The sequence below is a fragment of the Leptopilina boulardi genome, unplaced genomic scaffold, assembly GCF_019393585.1.
Source record: "Leptopilina boulardi isolate dan_hultmark-lab unplaced genomic scaffold, ZJU_Lbou_2.1 LbouV2_169, whole genome shotgun sequence".
Taxonomy (NCBI): Eukaryota; Metazoa; Arthropoda; class Insecta; order Hymenoptera; family Figitidae; genus Leptopilina; species Leptopilina boulardi.
This window is the reverse complement of record NW_026137717.1, coordinates 2214737-2232061: the sequence shown is the minus strand read 5'-3', so window position 1 is coordinate 2232061 and position 17325 is coordinate 2214737. Positions and strand designations below refer to the sequence as shown.

The 17325-nt window shown below is 27.2% G+C and overlaps 1 protein-coding gene across 1 annotated transcript; it reads right to left on the bottom strand.

The window, feature by feature from the left end:
- Positions 1 to 2258: 2258 nt before the first annotated feature.
- Positions 2259 to 17036, bottom strand: LOC127277460 (BUB3-interacting and GLEBS motif-containing protein ZNF207). The gene is made up of 6 exons (XM_051298591.1): positions 16781 to 17036; positions 15262 to 15388; positions 14777 to 15144; positions 14007 to 14325; positions 13415 to 13805; positions 2259 to 6568 (listed from the first exon to the last, which is right to left on the bottom strand). Exons 1-6 carry the CDS (start codon positions 16819 to 16821, stop codon positions 6459 to 6461), a joined length of 1356 nt encoding a protein of 451 aa, XP_051154548.1. The 5' UTR covers positions 16822 to 17036; the 3' UTR covers positions 2259 to 6458.
- Positions 17037 to 17325: the final 289 nt, after the last annotated feature.

The window sequence follows — 17325 nt, the reverse complement described above, 5'->3', positions numbered from 1 at the left end:
ACCTGAAACAAAAAAAAAAGAAATACACACATACAAATAAAAATACTATGGAATGAACAAGGATTATTAGAACCAGACTTGGCACGTGATTCAATGAGGTTTTTAAAAGTTTTGCTTTCACTTTCATATATACTGGCCGTGTTTCTTACCCCTCTCGTCCCTCCATTGAATCAAGTGCCGCTTGCTATATATATATATATATATATATATATATATACAAATATTCTTATAGTTCTATTGATCATTTACCTGTTTAGCCGTTTAAAGATGAGTTTTCATCTCTCTAAATACAAATTACAGAAAGAATTTATACAATTCAAAAGGGGGGCTTGGCATTGATGTGAATATTTCATCATCGGAAAAAAAACTAAAAATAATCTTTTATCTTATTATTGAATCTTTATTAACCAATATATAAAACAATTGTTAGTGATCTTTTACATTTTATAGTAACCTAGATATTCTCACGTTCACTAAGTTTTTCTTCACATGTGTGGCGAAATTTCACACCTCAATAAAGCAAATAAAAAAAACAACTGCGGCAATTAACTTCTTTTTTTTCCATCATCATCAGGTTATTACGTTTCCTGAAATTTAAAACAGGATTGTATATAATTCCTGTTATGTGAAAATTTATTTTTTTTATCATTCTCGATTTTAAAAATAAAATTTACCAAAACAGGATTTTGGAATTCTTCCGAGTTTCTAAAATCAAATTGTCACATAGGATAAATTTTTTTCTATAATATTCAATCAAAATTGAAAATTTCTTTTTACCTGAAAAAAATAGATTCACATGAGTGAAATAAAAAAATAGTTTTTTTTCTCGCGCGTCAAAGTGATTTCATGGTCTGATGAAGATTCTGGACGTAAAATGAGAATTCCTTTTTTGGAATTCTGCGGAAATCGAGAGAGGAAGTTTAAACAACTCTCTGAAACTTACACACATATATATATGTATAGGAAAAGCCATATATATACCATTAGAGTTTAGTTGGCCTGGAAGCATTTCCACGTTAAGAGGAGGGCTTTCGGTTTGTTATTGCAATTGCAAATACATTGACCTGATAATGAATAATTCATCAATGCAGCCCTCGATCCTTATGTTTCCTTCAAAGTATATCCATTAAGGGTGTAGTTAGCTTATTTTAGGATTTTTTTTTAAATTACTATATAAAATTTAATTAAATATTATTCTACATTTTTTTCTCTTATTGTAAATTATAGCAAATTTTTTTTCAATAAATTTTATTGAACTTATACCACTGTGATAGCAACGATTTTTTTTTAAAACAATTTTATTAATATGAATCCTTGACCACGTTTACTTTAAATATACATATATTTACCTAAAATTAGAATAACGATGCTAATTTTAGGTTAAAATCTATAAATTCAACTCTCCTTATATATTTAGTGCATTTATGCAAATTTTAACAGTAACAAAATTAACATACACTTATCAACAGGAGAAAACATTGATTTTACCATTATTTTGCAAAAGAAAATTAAAATACATTTTTCAAATATTGGAATATGTATATATTTTTAGGTTATGGAAAGCACTATTTCCTCCAATTATATATTGTGGTTACACGAATCGTGTATATTTTTATTAACAGAGAATAATTTAATGTTAAACTTTTAAGGTTAGGAAAAAAACATTTTAAAAAATACTGTCGATATAGCAGATAGTTATTTTATCCAAGGTACATATAAAAAATTACCGACATATAAAACTACCTTACCGACTGATGGTAAAACAGTTTTTGAAATATAAAAACTGTTTTCCCACCAGTCGATAAGGTAGATTTCTATATTGGTAATATTTATATTTTCATTTTTCCTGTTTAACCATCCGTCGGTAATGTAGATATTTATGTTGGTAATTTTTTATTTAATAAGATGGAAAAGTTGGTGAATTGGAAGCAGGAAACAAAAAAATGAACACAGACATCAAAAATTCAGTAATTCACTTAAAAAAATTATATAAATTATCGAATTTAAGTTTGCCTTTCAGAATTTTTTTTTCATACGAATCAACATCTTTATTAATACCTCGTAGAGATACATCCTCGTGCGACATACACTTTCTTTCTTTCTATCATTTCAAAAAAAATGTTTTTCCATTTTCTTACTTTTTTTTCATGTTCTCTCTGATCATGTCCGTCTTTGGCTGAAAAGAACATTTTGTAGAAGAATTTCTAGACATTCTAAAATGCCAGAGCCGTAACTAGGGTTCTAAAATCGATATTCGATTTTTATTTCATTTTTTTTTTTTTTTTTGACACTAAATCTTTAAATATTTCTTTAAAAATAAAACAACAATAATTCACTTAAAAACTAGAAAGAAAAAAAAAATTGGAAAGATAGTGAGTTAAAGATTACACATGTATATATTATATTATATATTATTAAAAAAAAAAAAAAATTATCACAATTATAATAAAAACTGAAAAAAAAATTATTTTTAAAATTATTATTATTATTATGCTATAAAAAACATAATTGTTTTTGCAATTTATAAAATTAATTTTTAGAAAAAAAAAATATTAGAAGCTAATTATAACTATATAGAATGAAAACAAATTTTTTTGAGACATTACCTCAAGTATATTCCTATTTACGACTCTGCAGGTTGGATTACTGCGAGGGGTTTTTGTTTTTAATAGCGACAAAGTTGCTTTTCCATTGTTTGAAGAGAGTCTCTCACCCAGAAGTGTTTCACGGATTGCTAAAAAAGCGTTTTTTCCCATTTTAGCGTGACATCAACGTCCGCTATATATATATATATATATTTATGTTTATCAGGCGTTTAAAAAGACATTCTTGGAGATTCAAAAATTTAAAAAAAAAATTGGTTTCATTTTCATACTTTTTTTGTTCATTTTTTTTTTTAGCGGGATTTCTTGCACGCTTTTTGTAAGTAAGATAGACATAATATATATATTGTATAATTATATATAATACCGTTGTACACACAATACTCTGTGTTAAGCAGTCGTCGAACAATCGAAACTCAAAAAAAAAAAAAAATTAAATTAAATTAAAACCCCTTTTTTTAATACATTAAAAAAATTATTTAAATTCATAAATTATTTTTAATTTATCAATTTTTTGAAATATTTTTTTTTGTGTTTCGAACGATCGTCGAGTCGGTTAATAATGTTTTCTCGCGTTCCTTACAGATTACCGTGAATTAATATTGTTTCTCGGTCCAGCCACGCGTCAATCAAGTCATACAATCCCCGAGTGACGTCAACATACAAAAAAAAAAATACTTCATTTAATAATTAAAGTCAATTTTTAATTAAATCTTACAAGAAAAATACATAATTAGAATAAAGTGCTTCAAACATTGAGATTAAACTTGAATTTTTTTTTTTAATTACGTTGAATTATTGATTTGTACTCGATATATCGATATTTTGATATATATCGTTAAAAAAATCGATATATCGATAAAACTTCGGTACATCGATAAAACTTCGATATATCGATAAAATATCGACAAATTTTCCCTTCGATTTTTCTCGATATATCGACTTTTAATCAATATATATCGAATTTTTTTTTATCGATTTTGATCGATATATCGAATACTCTGCGATATATCGATTTTTCGTCAATATATCGCATTTTTATCGATATATCGAACTTTAATTATTGTATCGAATTTTGATCGATATATCGATTTTTGAACCAAAGTTTCATTTTTTTTTTCTGAATATAACGATTTTCATTGAATTTATCGATTTTGCTAACGATGCATCAGTAAAAAAAAAAAAAAATAGTGGAAAACAACATTTTTCTGAACTCGGGATTCGACGACTCAAAGACGGTAGGTCCAAACAATCGCCTGCCTTGTGGCAAGGGACCAGAAAAGGTCCAACAGCGATGAGAGCTGTGATTGGTTGAAACAATATGTGGCTGTCGCCCGTTGTTCTGAGAAAACTTGAATATAGTTATTTCTTGTTTTTTTTTTTTTTTTAATTTTTTTCTTTACTTTTCTGTATATGTTAAAAGTAATAAAATTGAAAGCATATATGAGTATTAAATTGATTTGAAAAAAATGTAATAAACTATTTTTTTTTTCGATTTTCTAAGAACATCAGACTATGCCCAGTTTTTTTTCCAACTTTCCACAAAACTTTATTCGGAACAGTCGATAATATATATGACACTCAATAAGTAACAGAACTTTTCTACATGTTCAAAAATTTTGCTTAAGAAAACGAAAAGACAGCCCTGCCAAGTCTTTTTTTTTTTGTTAACTATTAGAATCACAAAAAAAATAACTTCAGTATTTTTTTTAATTTATTTTGAAAAAAAAATTTGTTTAGTAGATTTTTATAATTTTGAAAAAAAATAATTGACTCCGCAGAGCGATCCCTAAAAAAGGAAATTGTGTGTATATATATATATATATATAATAATTGAATAACAATACGCAGAGCAAGTACGTACACGACTTTTTTTCGGTGTGTGTAACGATAGAGAACAAAAAAAAAAAAAGAAAAGAGGAAGAAAAAGAGGCTTAGCGGACAGTCAGCAGAGAGAAAAAAAGGATTTTTTTTTTGAGAAGGATGAGAAAAATCTCGGATCGATATTTTGGAAAAGATTTTTAAAATTTGGCGCTTCAATCCTCGGAGTCAATTACAATTTTTAAAAAAAATTTCCCAATCTAATATTTTTTTTTTTTCATTTTACTAATGCACATACCTTACTAAAAAATTTTTTTTACTTTTTTAGTTTTGACATTTACACTTTTTGTTTCCAAAGGTCAAAAATTACAAAACTACATAGTAGTAATTATTATCACGGAAAAAAAAAGATTTACCTGAAACAGCGAAATGTTTCATTAAAATAGCTAAAGATTTATCTGAAACAAGTAAAACTTTTCCTATTTTAATGAAACATTTCGCTATTTCAGGTAAATTTTTTTTTCCGTGAAGTAATATTAATTCTTTTACATTATTTTTATCATATTATTTTAAATATTAAGCCAATTAATATTTTTTCACTAAAATTATTAGCAAAAAAAATTTTTTTTTTTATTGTAAAAATAATTCGTTTTGAAATAAATTATTTCAAATAAGCGCGCGAAAATTCAACGAGGCATGCGCAGTTTTTTCATTTCCATCTAAAAAAAATGGAAATATAAATGAAAAAAAAAAAAATAGTAAAATTGACACCCCCAAGGATCGAAAAATGACTCGATTATTTGGATATAGTGGGAATTAAAATGGCGTGAGTCGAGTGTCGAGAGCTGGTGTCCGTTTCAAAAATTTTTTTTATTTTTATTTTTTTTAAGAGCACCCTCCGTACTTACCACTCACTCATGCGTCGTCAACATGATTCTTGCAAGGAAAGGCATGTTTTTTTCAGTGCGATTTTATCATGAAAAAAAAAATTCACAATTGGATCACAGTCTAGGTATTTTAAATTACCATCGATTTTTTTTTTTTGAGGTTAGGAATTCTTTTTTTAATTCCTACCAATAAAAGAAAGCGTCATTTTTTTTTCAACCAATGGAAAAATTATTCCTTCTTTTTTGAGATTCAATTCACATAACCTCAAAAGTAGTAAAATTATTATCAAATAAACTAATTAAAATTGATTTAATCGAAAGAAAAAGAAAATTTTACCTTTTTTTTAACGATAAATCCATATTTTCTTGTTTTGAGGTTATGGTTGAATGGCAAAAACATTCCTAACCTCAAAAAAAAAAAAAAATTGAACCGCCATTTAGGTAAGTAAAAAAAACATTTTTTTTTTTTTTGAGTGATAAAATCACACCGAAAAAAGGAATTGAACAAAATAAAAATATCCGACTAACCTGAGGCGACATGACCTCCACGCTGCGGCTAGAAATCAAGAGTCTCTTTTTTTATGTGAAATTTTTGGAAAGAAAAAAACACACACAAACAAAAATCGTTTTTTTTGAAAAAAACTAGATAAAAAAAAAAAAAGAAGTTGAACACAAAAATTTCAATTTTCATACAAAAAACAAATCGCTAGCGACAACGTGAAGCGCCACCTGGCCGCGATCTTGTCTCTCCGAGACGTCGACACAAAGGCTGAGGTGTCCAACTAAAAAAGGCAAAAAAAAAAAAAAAAACACAAATTGTTTTCCTTTTTTTTGTGCGGACAACTCACTCTCTGTTTATGTGACGATGATGATATTAATAATTAATTAATTAATCAATAATAATTAGATAAAAAAAACAAAGATTTTTTGCTAACTTCTGTTGTGGTTTAATCGTGAGATGGAGTGCCTTGGCGTTTTGCAAGTTGTTGTTTGTTTGTTTTTGTTTTTTTTTTTTTGTTATTTTTATCAAGGTCCCGGACCCTAAGGAGAAATTTTGTTGTTGTTTTTTTTTTTTTTTTCTTTAATATTAGGGGCGAGCCCATAGCACGAAATGCAGGGGTGGATTGGGCCCGTCCATTGGGGGCGATCATCTAAAACGTGGATGCATCATTGGCGCTAGCATTGGAGCGCCAGGAAAACCCATTGGTGCAGCAAATGCCGGATGCATTGCACCCGGTGGTAATGCTCCAATCATACCTGTAAATCAGAAAAATCAATCATTACACGTACACCTTAACGGTTAATTAATTTCAATTAATTAATTTATTTGATGTAAAAACTGTTTTTTTTTTTGTATTTTATTTTTTTATATCGGATTCCTCATCGTAAAGGTAAAGCTCGGGTTTTTTTTTTTTTTGGCTTTAAAAAAGGATCCGCATTATTTAAAATATTTTTTATTCAAGCCTCAGCTTAAATTATATATATATTTTTTTTAATTATTATTTTATTAGTGGTGTACTTACGTTCTGCGAGACCTCAGGATGGGTGACCAAGGTTTTTTTTTTTTATTATTTTATTTAGAAAAATTAAACCTTGATCGTGGATCCTTTGGCTCGGAAGCAATATCGGGTGACAGACGATCATGCGCTAACGAATTTTTTTTTTTTTTTTTTTTTTGGTTTTTATTCACGAAAACGTTGCTTCTAACTATTTAAAAAAGAAACTTACATTTTTGTTTCGAGAAACTCCTCGTTCTGATCCATCGTTGCTTTGAAGGGGTTTTATTTAATAAATAAATTTTTTTTGGGAAGATTTTGTCGACGAATGCCAAATTTTTCTATATAGGATAAAAAGATGGGAAAATTGGAATTTAATTATATTTACAAGAGGAGCGCACTTTTAATATAGGTTCAATAAGTGTTCAAAATAGGCTCAAAACAGGTCCAATTTACAGTCAAAATAGAAGAAAAGTAGGATCAAATTAGGTCCAATGTAGATTCAAAGTAGGGTTAAATTAGGTTCAAAAGAGTCTCAAAGAAGGTCCCACAAAAGGTTTAAAGTAGGGTCAAAATAGGCTCAAATTAGGTCTCAAAAAGATTTAAAGTAGGGTCAAATTGACTCAAATTAGGTCCCAAGAAGGATTAAAGTAGAATCAAAATAGGTCGAAAAAAGGTTTAAAGTAGAGTCAAATTAGGTCCAACATAGGTTGAAAATAGGCTCAAAGTAGGGTCAAATTAGATTCAATAAAGGTTCAATATAGATTAAAGAAGGTGCAACGCAGGATTAAAGTAGGGTCAAAACAGCTTTAAGTAGGTTCAAAATAGATTCAAAGTAGGGTTAAATTAGATCTAACGTATGTTCAGAATAGGTTCAAATTAGGTTTAATTCAGATTCAAGGTAGGTCTAAAGTTAATTTAATTAAAATAAAGATTTAAAGTAGTCCCAATGTAGGGTGAAAAGAAGTCTAATTTAGATTCAAAGAACGGTTAAATTAGAGGGTCAATGTAGGGTCTAAGAAGGGTCCAAAGAGGTCTAAAGTAGATTGAAAGTAGTGTTAAATAAGATTTTATGCAGGCTTAGAATAGGTTCAAGGTAGGTTCAAACTAGGCCTAAGGTAGGGTCAAAGTGTGTTCTATGCAGGTTCAAAGTATTTTCAACGTATAGTGTTTAAGCAGGTCCAATGTATAGGTTCAAAATAGGTACAAGGGAGGTTTAAATTATGATTAACTTAGGTTCAAAATAGATAAAATGTAGGTTCAAGGTAAGGATATTGTACAATCGAAAGAGGTTCTAAATAGTTCTAAAGTAGCTTTAAATTGATTTCAAAGTAGGTTCAAAGTAGACCTAAAGTATAAGGTTAAATCTAAATTTAATAAAATGCGCTCCTCTTGTAAGACGATTTTTAAGAATTTTAACCCAATTATTAAAATCACAAATCTGTCTCGTAAATTCCTAAAAAAAAAAAAAAAAAATCTAAAAGCTACAGGACTTTTTCAATGGATAATTTCTCAAGAGTCAAAATGGAAGCTTGCAATAAAAAGAAATTTTAAATAACAAAATTTCTAAAGTCAAAATTAAAAAGGACAGTAAGAAAATAAATGTAAATTTTTTTTCAGATAACGGCAAAGATCGTCAGAACGGTTCTGTCAGTAAAAAAAAAAAAGGATTATAATTCCGTGGATCTCGTCTTTATAAGGATTATAATTTTCGAGTATTTTTTTTTTTTTTTTTAATGTTCTAAATGTGGAGAAAATGTATATATAAGCTACGCAAGCAGCCGATTGTCTCGGATTATCAACAAGAGGTGTGAAACATTCCCTCTTTTTTACTTCTAATTTAGCGAACAAATTTTTTTGTTTTGTGTTTTTTTTCTTTCTTTTTTTATTTTATTTATTTTTTTTTTGTTAGTTTATATAGTTGGATTTGTTTTTTTCGCCTATGAACTAAAAAGGAAAGCATGCACATGTGCCAAATATACATTGAAAAAATCCACAACAAAACCGAGATGAAGGTGCTACCACACAAGAAAAAAAAAGTAGTAGAATTAACCTCAAACCATACAAAAATACATTCTTCCGAGTCTATTTTATTTTTTTTAAATCAGAATTTTTAATTTCTGAGCAGTGCTAATTTAAAAAAATGATCTCGACTGTCACCCGAGCTTCAATTTTCATATATTATATAGGTATGAGTAGATTTATATAAAAATATAGCATTTATTATATTAATAAATAAATAAATGCTATATAAATGATCAACAAAAATATTTACGTGTTTTTTTTCACATGTTTATAGGAGACCAGATTCGAAAGGGTCAATTTAAGAAAAATGTAAAATTCAAAAAAAAAAAAAATAATTTTAATATTTATATTAATTATAACAAATTTAATTTAAATATAAAAAAAATATTTATATTAATATTTAATTAATTAAAAAAAAAAGTTAATTTAATATTTAAAAAAATCTATTCTTTTACAAGAAAAACCAAACCTTTCGAAACTGTTACAAATCATTTTTTGAATGATCAAAAAATGTCTCCATTTAAAAAAAAGCATTGCATGGAACCCTCGCGAATTAAGAAACAAAAGGAGGAACGTGTATATAGGAATCACCATTATCTTCCCAAAATCGTTAGTAAGTGATGAGGAATTTAAAAAAAAAAATAGATCAAGAAATAACTGATTATACAGTAATATATACTTGGTATGTGAATATCATTTACTTACTGTCTGTTTTTAGAGCTCGACTTATTTTCTAAATCATTAATGTGTTACACAAAAGCTAGGCTATAATAATAGTAATAATAATAATAATAATAATAATAATAATAATAATAATAATAATAATAATAATAATAATAATAATAATAATAATAATAATAATAATAATAATAATAATAATAAACTTAAATTAATAATAATAATAATAATAAAAATAATGATGATGCTGATGATAATGATGATGACGATGATGATAAAGATATTTATAATTAATTTTGTTAAAAGATATAAATTAATAAAAATAATAATAATAATAATAATAATAATGATAACGTTAGTAATAATAATGAAAATGTTAGAAATATTACTAATAGTAATTTTTATTTTATAAAAAATGTAAATTTAATCAAAAATAATCATTTAAAATTTTGAATTTTTTAAATAAAATTAAAAAAAATATGAATTACTAAAATATAAAATAAAACTAACATTTTAGTTCACTTATTCATACATTTTTTTTACTCAAATAATTGATAAAAAAAAAAAGGAAAGAAAAAAAAAACTAAAAAGCAAACCAAAATATGAAATGAAAAGCATAATTTCAAAAAAAAAGATTTATATCCTAATCCTAACATTTTAAAAGAAAAAAAATTTTATTTAAAAGGTCAGTTTCATGAAAAAAAGTGCATCAATTCACCGAACTTTTTTTTTGTTTTTGTTTTTTTTTTTTTTTTGGTAAATATGGCTGAGAGCGTTACCGTGCCCAAATAAAGCGAACTTTTTCTACAATTTTCACAACACCAGAAATGTCAAGCTATCAATACGTTTAAAAAAAAAATGGAGAGAAATATACAGAGAAAGATAGTGAGAGAGAAAGATAGAGAAAGACAGAGCGAAAGGAAACGGTTAAGTCGTTGAGGAATGTCACAAAAAAAAATTCAATTTAACTATATAGATATATATATATATATATATATGAGCATAAAGAATAATTTGAAAGCGTAAAAAATTAATAAAATTGGCTTCAAAAAAAAAAAAAAAAATTGATAGATGCAAATAAAAAATATTGTCGAGTGGTCGAGACAATCAATGGATTAATCGATTAATCGATAAATCAATTGATTAATCAATAAATAAAAAATTGATATTACTTTTCTAAAATTAATTAATCTAAGAAATATATAAAAGCAAAAAAAGCAATTTATTTGCTCATAGAAAAAAAAACGCTAACAAAACCTAAAGTGCAATAACAAACCATTAAATGCACAACGGAATCATTTTTTTAAATTATTAAAAATAATTTACTCTTTAAAAAAACTAAAAAAAAATCTTAAAATTAAGCAGCTATAAATGAATTTATGATATGGAAAAAAAAATGAAAATTTTAATGAGAAAATTTGACCACTCGACGAAAAATTTGAATTGGGTGAATAAAACAAAAAAAAAAAAAAAAAAGAGAGAACGACTAGCCAATATGAGCGAAACATTAATGAGAAAATGACAGAAATAAAGAAAGAAAAAAATGAAAAAGAAATGACGATGATATTTTTTTTTTTTTTTTTGAAAAATGATATGATAATTATAATATTGATAATAATATATGAGATATATAGATAGGCCATGTCACGGCATGCTATTTGCTAAGGACCAACCTTGTAATACTTGTCTAAAACAGGGTTTTAGTAACCAGAGACTTGGGTTTCGTTCGACACTCACCAAGGAGTGACCGGGCGCCCTGTAAACGCACCGTTAAAACGTAAAAGTTTTTGATTTTTTTTTTAAGGAGCTTATCGTCAATTCAAATAATTAAAAAAAATGGATGAATCCTAAGCGTGACTTTTATACTTTTTTTCATTCATATAGTAAATAAAAATATTTTTTATTTAACGTTCATTTAAATAAACATTTTTCCATTCGTTTGACGAAATGTTCAATCGTTGACGAAATTGTTTCTTGATTAAAGAAAGAAAAAAATAATAATTTACTTTATCTGAATTTAATTTTAGAAAGAAAATAATTTAATTCTACTTTTTATTCTGTGTAATTAAAAATTTAAAAAAAAGTTTTAAGATTATTTTGTGTCTGTTAGCAAAATGAATATTAAAAAAAAATTATTTGTATACCAGTTGTGGGCTTAAAAATATCTACAGTAGTATAATGGTGAGTATCCCTATTTTAAAAATTTCTTCAGTAGTATAATGGACAGTACCCCCCTTTTCAGCCAATTATGGTATGTGCCTAAAGTTCTGAACGTTAAAATGTACGAAAAATTATATTTTACAAGATTTTAATTTTATTATAAAGTATAGTTTTTAATATCTAAAAATGAATCAATAATTTAGTAAATGTTTAATATATACTTTTTCTATTTTTTATTACTGCAGTAATTTTTTAATAAACTTATAATAAAAGAAAATTTCATCTATTTGAACGTTTAGAACTTCAGACAAATATGTGACGCGTTCTGAAGAAAGGGACCTTAGAAGCAAAAAATCGTAAACATAACCTATAATTCATTTGCTTCTAAGGTCCCTTTTTTTAGAGCACGTCACATATTATGGTTTACAAATATCTTCAGTAGTATAATGGTGAGTATCCCAATTTTTTTTGTAAACCAATAATGGTTTAAAAATATCTTCAGTAGTATAATGGACAGTATCCCCCCTTTTTTTTGAAATCAAACCAAAATTATGGTTTATAAATATCTTCAGTAGTATAATAGTCAGTACCCTCCCCCCGTTTTTTTTTAATTTGAGCCAATTATGGTTCAAAAATATCTTCAGTAGTATAATGGTGAGTATCCCCATTTTTTTTTGTAAACCAATAATGGTTTAAAAATATCTTCAGTAGTATAATGGACAGTAACCCCCTTTTTTTGAATTCAAACCAAAATTATGGTTCATAAATATCTTCAGTAGTATAATAGTCAGTACCCTACCCCCGTTTTTTTTTAAATTTGAGCCAATTATGGTTCAAAAATATCTTCAGTAGTATAATAGTGAGTATCCCCATTTTTTAAATTTGTAACCCATTTTTATGGTTTAAAAATATCTTCAGTAGTATAATAGTCAGTACCCTCCCCCCGTTTTTTTTTTTTAAATTTGAGCCAATTATGGTTCAAAAATATCTTCAGTAGTATAATGATAAGTATCCCCATTTATCCCCCCCCCTGAATCATTATTCAATGATCATTTTTAGTTGTCTTTTCATTTCAGTATCGGAAAGTATTTTCTGCTAATAAATCTTCAGTAGTATAGTGATCAGTATTTTTTTTTTTTTTTTTTTTTTGCAAACTTCAGTAGTTTAGTACACAGTATCCACAAATTGGAAACAAAATATCCAGACTTCTTTAAAAGAAAAAAAGAAATATTAAATAACATAACAAATATCAAGAAATAACTTCGTCAAAGAAATTACATTTACATCACCATTCACATTCATTCAATAGTAAAAATGCAATTCGAGCATAAAGAAAAATATTCTTTAAAAAAAAGCAAATAAAATACAACATGTAGAATCGACAATTAAAAATAGAAAGACTTTTTTCTTCAAATAATCGTCAATTCAACATGAAAAAACGAGCATCGGCAAAAAAAAAAAAGAAAATACAAGACTATTTGACAAAAAAAAATATTTTAAAAATAAAGGAACAGAGCAAAGTTGACTTAAAAAGACGCTCCTTTTTTTTCTTGGTGCTTGAAATATCTTCGCACTGTTCCGAAGAGAAATCCACTAAGGTAATATATTTCGCGTTGATTTTTAAATCGATATGATAGAGTAAGAGTAAAAAAATGGAATTGGAGTTGTGAATTTTTTGGGGAGGATAAGTGTTACAAAAAAAGGGGGCGGGTGGAACAAGGGCAAGAATTTTTAGGAGACTTACCTGGTGGCAGGCCCATGGGGGGCGGTCGCATCATGTTACCTCCATGAATAAGAGCTGGTGCAGCAAGTGTCATGGTTGGTCGCATGAGCGGCGCCATTAATGCTACGGAACTAACTGGCATGCCGGCTGATGCTGGTACCATAACAGCCTGCGGTGGCCTTTGAAACCTTTGTTGCTGTTGTTGTAAGGCACTTAAGGCGGCCTGTTGACGTTGTTGTTGATCCTGAAATGCAGCCGCAGCATTTGCCACAGCTTGCTGTTGTTGTTGCTGCTGCTGTTGATGATGATGATGCAATGCTGCAGCGTGCTGTTGCGCAACTTCCGCCTGACTAGAACGAGAATCCGCAATTTGTCGACGTTGATATTTCGGTAATCTCGCTCGAATTTCCTCCTGTTATTTACGAAAAAGAAATTGTTAATTCTTATTCGATTAATAGTAACATATTTAGTATTTGATAATTGATCTTTATTATAATTAATAATTAATTTAAGTTTGGCTTTAGGGTTTTAATTTTGATTTCAAACGTTTTTGGCAACAAATGTGTGCTTTCTTTAGTGAATTTTATTTTGCAATTTTGTTTTTAATACTCACGAGACTGAGATCTTCGGGTGGATGTATAATTTTACTGGCAGCGCCAGTTGTTGTAATGAGATTGACTTTTGGATCGGAATGACTGTTATTTGATGCCGTGTCCGAGCCGCTGTAAGCGGGGAATGTTGGCTTAATGGGTCCAATTGATCCACTGGCAATTGATGTAATTGGTTTAAAATCGGCGCCAAGTGGCGTTACCGACGTTGAGGAAGCGGTCGACACCGCTGCACTTGGAAATAGTGGCCGTGTTGGTGGCACTGATGCACCACTAACTGGCGGTTGCATTCCCGGTGGCATGCCCGGCATTCCTTGCATCATTCTAGCAAAAAAAAAAAAAATGAAAAAAATTTGTGAATGTGTCTGTAATTTTTGCGCATTTCTGGCAATTTTTACTCTGGAAATAGTCAAATTTACTCTCCTGAAATAGTAAAATTCCGTAAAAAGGAAATTTTACTATCCCTTGAGTAAAAATTGCCAGAAATTGCTGGCAATTCCGGTATTTTTGCATCATCAAAATTGAAAGAATGATTATAATCAGCTTGATGTTTGTTTACAACTGAATCAGAATTTTTATTATTTCTTTTCTTTTTTTTCCTCGGTTTAGATTCACCAATATAAGTAGCAGAGCAATTATTACAATTGAACTTGTATCTGTCGCATTTTTTTTCCCCCCCAATTTTATAACAGAAACTAAACTTTTTTCAAACCATTGAAATAGATGAAAAACTATATTTTTTAAGAATTGAAAATAAATTTTCTTAAATCTTTACCCGGGTCCCATAAATGCTGGACCAACGTGTCCCATTGGTCCCATCATGGGATGCATGGGCGGTGGGAATTGTCCCATTGGAGGCATTGTTGGATGTGTTTGCATTCCTGACATTCCTCCTGACATCACAGATGAATTTGAATTTGTTGTTGCACCTGGCGCTGAACCCAATAAACCCTCGGGTTTTAATTTTTTTTGCACGGGTTCATCTTCACCTGAACTTGGTGAACCTGGACGATTACCATTTCTTTGTTTCTCGTGTTCTTTTGCATCGTTCGGCGGTATTCCCTCCATACCGTAAATTTCAATTTCAATATTACTTCGATTTGGTAGTGAATTCGGCACTTTGTCTATTGCTTCCTTGTGTACCTGAAAAAAATTTTTTTATTATTATTAATAGATTAAAAAATAATTTAAATTAATAATACTAAAAAAAAAAAAATAGTATTAATTTAAATTTAAAGTAAAAATATTCTTTTTTTTTACCTGCATACAATGTATACTAAGACCGGGGCCTGTGTATAATTTTTTGTGACAAATGTGGCACTTGAAGTGTTTTGCTTTTTGATGTTGAATGAGAATTTTTTCATCGTCAAATTCTCGATTGCAGTACCTTTAGATTTTTTTTTCAAATCAAAAGTTAAGGAAATAAATAATTTTTCGAAATTATCAAAATATAAAATTAAAAATTCAATGTAAAAATAATGGATTTTCAAGAAAAAATGAAAAAAAAAAATTTAAATACAAGGAATAGAGAAATAAAAAAAAAAAAATTAAAGGTAAAATTTTTATTAAATATAAATTTTAAAACAAAAAAATTTGGGAAAAAATTATAAAATTTTTTCAAGTAAAACTAATTACGAAATAAAAAATACTAATTAATTAATGAAGAAATAATTAAAAATTAGTAAAAAAAAAAAAAAAATTATGTAAAAATTGAATTAATTGTAAAATTAATTAATCGTCCCGTTTATTTTGAAATAAAAAATTTATTGTTAAAATAATTAATAAGTTAAGAAAAAATTAAAATAAAAAATTAACATATTATTTCGGTAAAGAAAAATTAATTAAAAATTTTTTTATGTAAAAATAATTAACTGATTAAAATTAAAATTAATTATAATTAATAAATAAAATAAAATATATTTAAAAAAATTCACGATATAAAATATAAAACTCAAAAAAATTTTAATTACCAAAAATAAATTAATTTTCATTTAAATAGTTAAAATAAATAAATAAATAAATACTAAATGAGTAAAAAATAATAAAATAATGTTTAAAATAATAATATAAGAATAATAAAAAAAAACCTTGTCATTAGAAACTGGAATCCTAACCTCAAAATTGCTCAAATCATTATTATTATTATTACTATTATTATTACTATTATTATAATAAGCAAATTAAATTTCTTTAAAACCCAACAAAATTTTACTTACTAAAACATAACCAACAAAAACTCAATTAAAAAATAAATTTACGCTTTCTCTCTCTCTCTCTCTCTTCTGCAAAGAAAATCTATAATCTCAATTTTTTGGTTCCATTCCAACTTTTGACTATACTTTTCTCCTATAATTGCCCTTCGCTTAATCAAAAACATAATTTTTTATTTTCCATATCATTTTTATTTTTCAAAAAATTCATGTCAAATTTCATAGATAAAAGAAAAATTTTCCTACAAAAATAATAATCGAAAATTACTCAACAATCTGTCTGCGTCGCGACGTTGAAAAAAAGAATAATAAACGATATTTCGATTATGCGCAAAAAGCAGAGAAAAAAAAGCAAGCGCCGAAATTATCATGTGTGCAAAAAAAAATTATTTAATTTTTTCCATTTTTTAGTTTACAGAAACAAATGAAATGTCAGAAAAAAATAACTGTTATTAAAAACTAGCTGTACAGTTACGTAAAAAAGGGCAAATGTGTGAACGGACATTTTTATATTTCTTTTCTTTTTTTTCGAGAGAACAAGAGAGAGAGAGACAGGAAAAAAAGGATACCAGCACCATGGCCTCGATTGCTTCTTCTTTTTTCGACCCATTTTTTCACTTTTTTTTTTTGTTTTCTCTAAGCACTTATTTAATTAATCTAAACAATCACAATATTTAACTGAATACACGATAAACAACGAGTTGGATTATTTTATTTGTTTTGTAATGAAAAAAAAACACCAACTATATATTAAAATCGTCACTTGCAACCAGATTTCGACGTACACCCACGCACACACACGTAAAAACCGATAATACAAAATGGCCGATGCGCCTCTTCCGCTTGAATGTCGGAAGTTGCATAATAACCAAGGAAGCAGTATTGCCAACTGGACAGTACTGATTTTCATTGGTCGAAAGAGCGCGCGCGCTTATTTGAAATAATTCAAAAACTAATAAATACTTTTAAATATTAATAAACATATTTAATTAATAATAATCAATAATGTAATTAATTAAGACACAACAAAATTTATTATAATATTTAAAATAAAATAAAAACATAGAATAATAATAAATATTAATTAAAATTAATAACAAAAATAAATAAAGAA